Source organism: Bison bison, unplaced genomic scaffold, assembly GCF_000754665.1.
Source record: "Bison bison bison isolate TAMUID 2011002044 unplaced genomic scaffold, Bison_UMD1.0 scf7180017864035, whole genome shotgun sequence".
Taxonomy (NCBI): domain Eukaryota; kingdom Metazoa; phylum Chordata; class Mammalia; order Artiodactyla; family Bovidae; genus Bison; species Bison bison.
This window is the reverse complement of record NW_011494607.1, coordinates 5,301,559-5,310,015: the sequence shown is the minus strand read 5'-3', so window position 1 is coordinate 5,310,015 and position 8,457 is coordinate 5,301,559. Positions and strand designations below refer to the sequence as shown.

General features: G+C 46.2%; 1 protein-coding gene across 1 annotated transcript in view; it reads right to left on the bottom strand.

Moving 5' to 3' along the window:
* NT5E (5'-nucleotidase, ecto (CD73)) overlaps positions 1 to 8,453 on the bottom strand; it is a gene marked incomplete at its 5' end in the record, with an annotated part of 73,515 nt that extends 65,062 nt beyond the window's left edge. The window contains one exon of the mRNA XM_010834753.1: positions 8,178 to 8,453. Coding sequence (XP_010833055.1) covers positions 8,178 to 8,453 — 276 coding nt within the window. The remainder of the gene's footprint in view (positions 1 to 8,177) is intronic.
* Positions 8,454 to 8,457: the final 4 nt, after the last annotated feature.

Below are 8,457 nucleotides of genomic sequence, written 5' to 3'. Positions count from 1 at the left end.
GTACTTTGGCCACCTCATGTGAAGAGTTGACTCATTAGAAAAGACTCTGATGCTGGGAGGGATTGGGGGCAGGAGGAGAAGGGGACGACAGAGGATGAGATGGCTGGATGGCATCACTGACTCGATGGACGTGAGTCTGAGTGAACTCCAGGAGTTGGTGATGGACAGGGTGGCCAGGCATGCTGCGATTCATGGGGTCACAAAGAGTCGGACACGACTGCTCGACTGCACTGAACTGATGATGGTTTCATCACGTTGACATAATTGATCAAATCCTTGACTGCTGGTGATTAGCTGAGTCTCTTGGTCCCTGCCTCTCCCCAGAAGTCACTCTGAAGATGCCAGGAGTCTCCAGCCATCAGTCATCTCATTGACATTAAGAAGACACTGATCAAGTATCCCCAAGAGTTTGGGGAGCTATGTGACAGGAACTCAGACAAAGACAAAATGTTTATTTTTTATTAACAACAAATTCCTCCATTCAGACACCTCCAGTGGCTCCCCATGACAATAGAGCAGAGCCTATTTTCTCAGAGTGGCCTGTAAGTTGCATGTGATCCCATCTCTCCTGATTCCTGCCACCTCGCTCTGGTTCAGGCTGGTCCATCTTACAGATTTCTGCTTCTGCACCTTTGCCTCATCCTCCCGTCCCTCCACTGAATTGAAATGGAATCAAAATATTTCTCAGGTCGCCATTGGTTTAGAGATGTGAGGACCCTCAGACTTTACAGATGAGGAATTGATGGCTCAAAGAGCTGAATGGCATACTCCCAGTTATAGATTCAGCATCTCTCAAAGGCAGAGAGAACAGTACTCATGTCTGAATTCCAGTGATGAGTGCTGGGGATGACAAGCTTCAAATTACTGAAATCTTATGTAAAATTTCAAGAGCACAAACCATAAGACAAAAAAAATTATAAAAATTAATTTGATTATACCAAGTGGAGGATTTCTGTTCAATGAAAAGACACTAAAAAATGGAGTATTTTCTGCCATATCAGTAAACACGGATGTCACAGTCATTAGAGATGGCAGCCCTCAATGTGGGCCCTAAGGGAATTTGAAGAGATGAATACCTGCTATCTAGCAGCCATCAGACTGCAGCCACTCCCTAGGCTGAGCCCTGAGGAACATCAGGATATGAAACCACACATACTGGCCCCAGATATTAGAGGTACACGTCAGAGGAATAACTGCAGTGAGCCAGACTCTTGCAACTTTCCATACATAGAAAAGCACTACAATCCTTAACTTGGGATATTTAGTTTTCTTTAACTGACATAACTCTTTTGATGTTCAGACTATTTACTATTTTGATGTTGCAAAACTATATAAAGCACTACACTCCTTAATATAAAACTACATAGCACAACACTCCTTATATAAAACTTTATATATAACTATATAAAGCAATACAATCCTTAACTTGGGATATTTAGTTTTCTTTAACTGACAAAACTCTTTTGATGTTCAGACTATCTAGTATTTTGATGTTGCAAAACTATATAACCAGGCTCCTCCCCTTGGCTCCTTGAGGCAGTTCTCTCAGGGTCACTTGAGATGCTATCTCCCAGGCCTGGGCCTGATGTCTTAAAAATTCCCACCCAATAAAACAAGTTGACAATGCTATGGACAAAATTAATAGATCTAAAAATGGTAAATAATCCACCTGCAATGCAGGAGACCTAGGTTCAGTCCCTGGGTTGGGAAAATCCCCTGGAGGAGGAAACAACAATGTCTAAAACTGATTTCAGGGACTTCCTTTGTGGTCCAGTGTGCTTCCATTGCACAGGTTCAATCCCTGGTCGGGGAACTAAGATTCCACATGCTGCATGGCTAGGCCAAAAAAAATTAGAAAAAATAAAATTGATTATAGATTAATACTTAGAACTCTTGAAAAGTAAGAAAACTAGAGCAAACCTAATTTATAAAAAAGAGCAAAGCATGTGACCATGCAGTTAGGGCAGAGGAAACCCATAAAGTTAACAAACATATTCAGTTCAGTTCAGTTCAGTTGCTCAGTCGTGTCCGACTCTTTGCGACCCCATGAATCACAGCACGCCAGGCCTCCCTGTCCATCACCAACTCCTGGAGTTCACTCAGACTCACGTCCATCGAGTCAGTGATGCCATCCAGCCATCTCATCCTCTGTCATCCCCTTCTCCTCCTGCCCCCAATCGCTCCCAGCATCAGAGTCTTTTCCAATGAGTCAACTCTTCGCATGAGGTGGCCAAAGTACTGGAGTTTCAGCTTTAGCATCATTCCTTCCAAAGAAATCCCAGGGCTGATCTCCTTCAGAATGGACTGGTCGGATCTCCTTGCAGTCCAAGGGACTCTCAAGAGTCTTCTCCAACATTACAGTTCAAAAGCATCAATTCTTCGGTGCTCAGTTTTCTTCACAGTCCAAATCTCACATCCATACATGACCACAGGAAAAAACCATAGCCTTGACTAGATAGACCTTTGTTGGCAAAGTAATGTCTCTGCTTTTCAATATGCTATCTAGGTTGGTCATAACTTTCCTTCCAAAGAGAAAGCATCTTATTTTACTAATTATTAGAAAAACACAAGCTTAGATAGTGAGATGTCAGTTTACACCTCTTGGAAAGCTGCAGAATGATGCAAAGTAGGGGTAAGGATGTGTGTGGGGGGGTCATATCTGCCTGGGGGTCGGTGGGGTGAATAGAAGGCCCCAGGAAAGCCATCTGGTGGTCAGTTCCTGAGTAAGTGTACACATCCTTGTGCCCAGCAAGCCTGCCCACGGGTATGGATCCTAAAGGAAGTCTCACAGTTGGGACCTGCAGGAGGCTATTTGGGGCAGCACATTTGTGGAACTGCAGCATGATGTGTACCATGTCCAAATCCATCAAAGGGGAGCAAAAGCTAAAATGTGGGGAGGTCTTCGTGGTGCACGAGGCACAGTGCGTGTACATGATAGACACAGAGTGACACCGACAAACCCCACGCAGGACCAGGTCAGGACAAAAGAAACAATGAGCTGAGTAACAGAATGAGTTGTGTAACTTAAAAGTATAAGCAACTAAAACTATAACAAAGGTTCTACAAGCGCACATAGAAATCAAACACAAACATCAACATGCGAGGAAGGCTACCTACGTGGGAAATGGAAGGTGAGGCATGTGGACAAAAGGGGGTCTATTGGGCTTGAGTGAGGTAAAGTCAGGGGCCACGGTCCCCACTCAGGCTGCTGGCTCTGGCATCAGGGAGTGATTTGCTCAGGTTGAGGCTGCTGGCTGTCAGACAGAAAGTGGGTTCAGTAGCCAGGGCCTTACAACGGGGCCCAAAGGAGGCTGCCCTTCCCCACAGCCCACCTTGGTGGTTAGAATCCCATCCCTGGAGATGAATCCCTTTGCTTCTGTGCTTTTTGGGGTTCACATAAGTCTGCTCAATGAGTAAACATGAAGATAGCCCAAACCAAAAATAAAATCCAACCTCTAGTGAGTCTTGCAAATATAAACCGCTTCCGTGATGGAAAATGTTACATGATTAGCACTTAAAAGTAATTTTTTCTATAAAAACAAAAAAAAATATAAAAAAGAAAAAAATAATAGTTCAGAAATGGGACATAGAAAAGTTGGTGGAGTGGGCGGAGGAGGGTGGTAGGCTGTGCTGGGCAGTCAGAATCAGATAAACTGAGAGCTTAAAACCCCAACCTCCCTTACTCATACCTTTCTCTTTTTTTTGGCAGGACACATGGAACTAACTTTTACTGAGTGTTTACTCTGAGCCAGCAGGGAGCTAGGGAGTTTTACATTTGCCATCTCATGGATCACTTGCAAAAGTCTTACACAGAGAGGCGGGGTGGTGGTTGATCCCGCCAGTCTTGCAGTTGGGAACAGGAAGCTCAGAGAAAGCAACCCGCCCAACTCACATGGTGAGTACATCAGAGCTGTCTTCCTGTGCCTCCACCAACACAGTGACACTAACTAGCAGCTTGTGATGGCCTCCCTCTAGAGTTTTCTGCCTGGCAGCTGGGTCCAGAGGTCTCTAAGCTTGCCTTTGGCTCCAGCACTATCAGAACCCCCCAGCACTGCTGGTGGAATGTAAATTAGTACAGCCACTGTGGAAAACAGTATGGAGATTCCTAAACAAATTAAGAATAAAACTACCATATGATACAGCAATCCCACTACTGGTCACATGCCCTGAGAAAACCACAATTCCGAAAGGCACAGGTACCCCAATGTCCACTGCAGCACTGTTTACAATAGCCAGGACATGGAAGCAATCTAGATACCCATCAACAGATGAATGGCTAAAGAAGTTGTGGTACACATATACAAAAGAATATTACTAGCCATAAAAAAGGATGAAATCGAGTCAGTTACAGTGAGTTGGATGAACCTAGAACCTGTCATACAGAGTGCAGTCAGACAGAAAGAAAAAAGCAACCATTGTACACTAATGTATACATATGGAAGCTACAAAAACACTACTGATGAATCTATTTACAGAGAAGAATGGAGACACAGGCATATAGAATGATCTGGTGAACACAGCAGAGGAAGGAGAGAGTAGGACAAATTGAGTAGTAGCATTGACATATATACACTGCTGCTGCTGCTGCTAAGTCGTTTCAGTCGTGTCTGACTCTGTGCGACCCCATAGAGGGCAGCCCACCAGGCTCTCCCATCCCTGGGATTCTCCAGGCAGGAACACTGGAGTGGGTTGCCATTTCCTTCTCCAAGGCATGAAAGTGAAAAGTGAAAGTGAAGTCGCTCAGTCATGTCCAACTCTTAGCAACCCCATGGACTGCAGCCTACCAGACTCCTCCATCCATGGGATTTTCCAGGCAAGAGTACTGGAGTGGGGTGCCATTGCCTTCTTTGATATATACACTACCATGTGTAAAATGGATAACTAGTGGAAGCTGCTATGTAACATAGAGAGACCAGCCTAGTGTTCTGTGATGACCTGGGGGGTGGAATGGGTCGGGGGAGGGAGGCTCTAGAGGGAGGGGATATATACACACAAACATACACACACACACACACACACACACACAGTTATGACTGATTCAAGTTGGTGTATGGCAGAGACCACCATAACACTGTAAAGCAACTAGCTACAATAAGAAAAAAAAGAATCCCTCTAGCTGTTCTCACTGGGGCTCGCAGGTCCGGAGGTTGAGGGAACTCCTGGGGTTAAGTTAAATTCTAGTCACTTCCTCTTTGCCCTCCAAACCCATGCATCTTAGATGTGGTTCCTCTAACCAGGTCCAGTTTCTAGAGAACTGGGGATATCCTTTCACGACTGTTTTCCACCCTGATCTACATCTCCAGCTTCCTGAGAGTCAAGAGGTGGCAGCAGGTTGGTGAGCTGGGGGTGGATTTTTAACAGCAGAGGACTTCCCTGATGGTTCAGACGGTAAAGCATCTGTCTACAATGTGAGAGACCTGGGTTCAATCCCTGGGTTGGGAAGATTCCCTGGAGAAGGAAATGGCAACCCACTCCAGTACTTCTTGCCTTGAAAATCCCATGGATGGAGGAGGTTGATGCAGGCTACTATCCATAGGGTCACAAAGAGTCGGGAGTGACTGAGCGACTTCACTCGCACTTTCTTTTAACAGCAGAACAGCAATAAACTCGCTGAAAGGTGTGTTAGCAAAATGCCAATGAAAAGCCACTGGAAAACCAAAACACAGTGAATGTGGCAGAGCTTTATCCCTTACTAAAGCATCACAAGAACTAAGATTTTATGCAGGTCAAACCATGTTTGTCAAACCTGCATGGAGTGAATCTGATGAGAAGCTATCAAGAACCTGGCCACCAGCCTTACCTTTGGCTTTCCTCCTCTTTCACAACCTGCCAACATTACATAAGTTGCCTAATTTCCTCAGGCCCCGGTCCAATTGTTTTGAGTGAAATTTAAAAGACAGTAAATCCATCCAACAATAAGCATTCTAAACATTTCTGGTGGTGACGGACTGTAACTTGTAGCAGATTGCTTCAGCTTCACCCAGCATCTTATCATAAACACTTGATTAACACTGTGAACTTAATTCATCTGAAAGAGGAAAACAGTATCACTTGGGAAAACTGGGAATTATCCACTTTTTTTTCCACCGAAAGGAGTCTACACAACTGTGGAAAAAAGAGCGTCATGAAAAGAAAAGTTTAGAAAGTTGTGGTTTGTGGATGAAATCAAAACAAACTCACGTAAGGTTTATTCTTTCTGGGAGGAAATGGCAACAATTTTATAAATATTTATTCTGTCATTACCTAGGACAAAGCATCAGGCAGGTCTAGCTGCTGAGATAAGAACACTAAAAGGCCACATACAGAATTCTTGAGACCCACGAGTCTTTGGCACAGTTCAGATGCTGGCAAGTCCCCCAGATAAAGGCTGTGGCTCAGATAAACACAAAGGCTACAGGGCTCATAGCCTTTGAATTGCAGTGGCTCTGAGTGTTCCTGATAACCTTAAAACCAACGATCAGATAGAGAGGACCTCTCTGTCCTTCTTTCATCTCTCTACAATGAGCTTTCCTGGAAAAAAAAAAATAGTCTACCCCCCTATATCTTTCCTGTCCTCCTCTCTCCAAGTTTCCAGGGGGAAAAATACAGCACTGTGCTTTGCCCACCTCTGTATTCCTCTGTTACAAAGTGTACCGTTAGCCTGCTGTATCCCAGGCAGGACCACACCTCTCCCCATCTCCCATATCCACATACCACATCTCCCTGGACCCCTTGCTCTGTTCCTGTTCTAAAACTTCTAGGATTTCTTCCCCCAGTTTTGCCACACAGAATCCCTTCACTCTAGGATTTCACACAGGGCTAAACTCGGGCATTGGTTTGACTTACAAAAGTCATAACTATTTATTACTGTGCCGCTCCTCTCTCCTCCTTTTCTAGAATTCAGTCCAACAAAATAAGGCATCACCTTTAACAGAGCACTGGGGAACTGGCACTTCAACTCTCACATATGTTTTAACAGCCTCTCATCTCTTAAATGGGACTCTCTTCCTACATCTCTGCTGCCAAACTGATTTTAATGAAATTCTTTGAAACCCAGTGCTTTCAGCATTTTGGCTTCCCTAGGGAAGTTTCTTTATTTCTGTTTTTAAACCTCTACAACAGTGTCTGGTGATAATAAGAACTAACATTTAAAGAGGTCATACCATATGCCAGCCAACCCTCTGAAGTGGGCTTCCCTAGTGGCTCAGTGGTAAAGAATCCACCTGCCAATGCAGGAGATGCGGGTTTGATCCCTGGGTGGGGAAGATGCCCTGGAGAAGGAAATGGGAACCCACTGCAGTATTCTTGCCTGGGAAATCCCACGGACAGAGGAGCTTGGCAGATGACAATCCATGGGGCCGCAAAAGAGTCTGACACAGTTTAGCAACTAAACAACAATTATGTGTCAGACAACCCTCTGAAAGCAGACAGGATTATTACCCTGTTTTCTAGAGGCAGGAACTAAGGCACAGAGAAAGTGAGCTGCACACAGAAGGTGTCCAGCTGGGGTTCTCCCCAAGACTGTGAGCTTAATTATGCTTAAACTCTGGGGTCAAAGGGATCTGGGATCTATTATTATCCTGTCTCGCTCTCTCTTTTGGAGCAGGTGACCTGGATAATGCACTTAACCTCTTTGACCCTGAGTTTGTTTCCCTTCCAATTAACTGGAGATAAAGTATTTCTTTGAAAGACCAAGCAGTAAATGAGAGATATGTGCGGATCTACCTCGGTCAGGTGGAGAAGGAAATGGCAACACACTCCAGTATTCTTGCCTGGAGAATCCCATGGACAGAGGAGCCTGGCGGGCTACAGTCCACAGGGTCGCAAAGAGTCGGACACGACTGAGCGACTTCACACACACACACACACACACCTCGGTCCAGGGCACAGGGTAACTGGAGTCCTACACATCCCAGCTGAACCTCCTCATTGGCAAGTCCGAGTCCCGCTCCTCTAAATACCCAATTTCTTGGTGGAAGTACATCAGTCCATTTAAGTCGAATCAGCCAAGGGGCGTCTATGTAAGCATCCACCTGGAAGACTGACGGGAGTTTCGCTTCCTCTCCATTTCGCTCTGCGCCCGGGTCCTAGGCTCGCCACCCACGGCCTCGCCATCGGCGGCTCCTTCACCCGGGCATCTCTCTCGCACGGGCACTCCACCCCGGGGGCTCCCTAGCCTGCCGGGCTGGCGGTCTTACCATGGCATCATAGCCCAGGGCGTTCATGAAGTGCGCCACCTCGGTGCCCTTGTACACGGTGAACCAGATGGTGCCCTGGTACTGGTCGCCGGCGTCGAGCAGCAGCACGTGGGGCTCGGCGCGGCGGATCTGGTGCACCTTGGTGGCAAGCCGTGCCACGCCGCCCACGCAGCGGCTGGCGTTGACACACTTGCTCGAGTCCTCACTCGTCTGCTCCAGGCGGCTGTGTACGTCGTTGGTGTGCAAGATGGTGAGCTCCCAGGGGCGCGCCGCGGGCCAC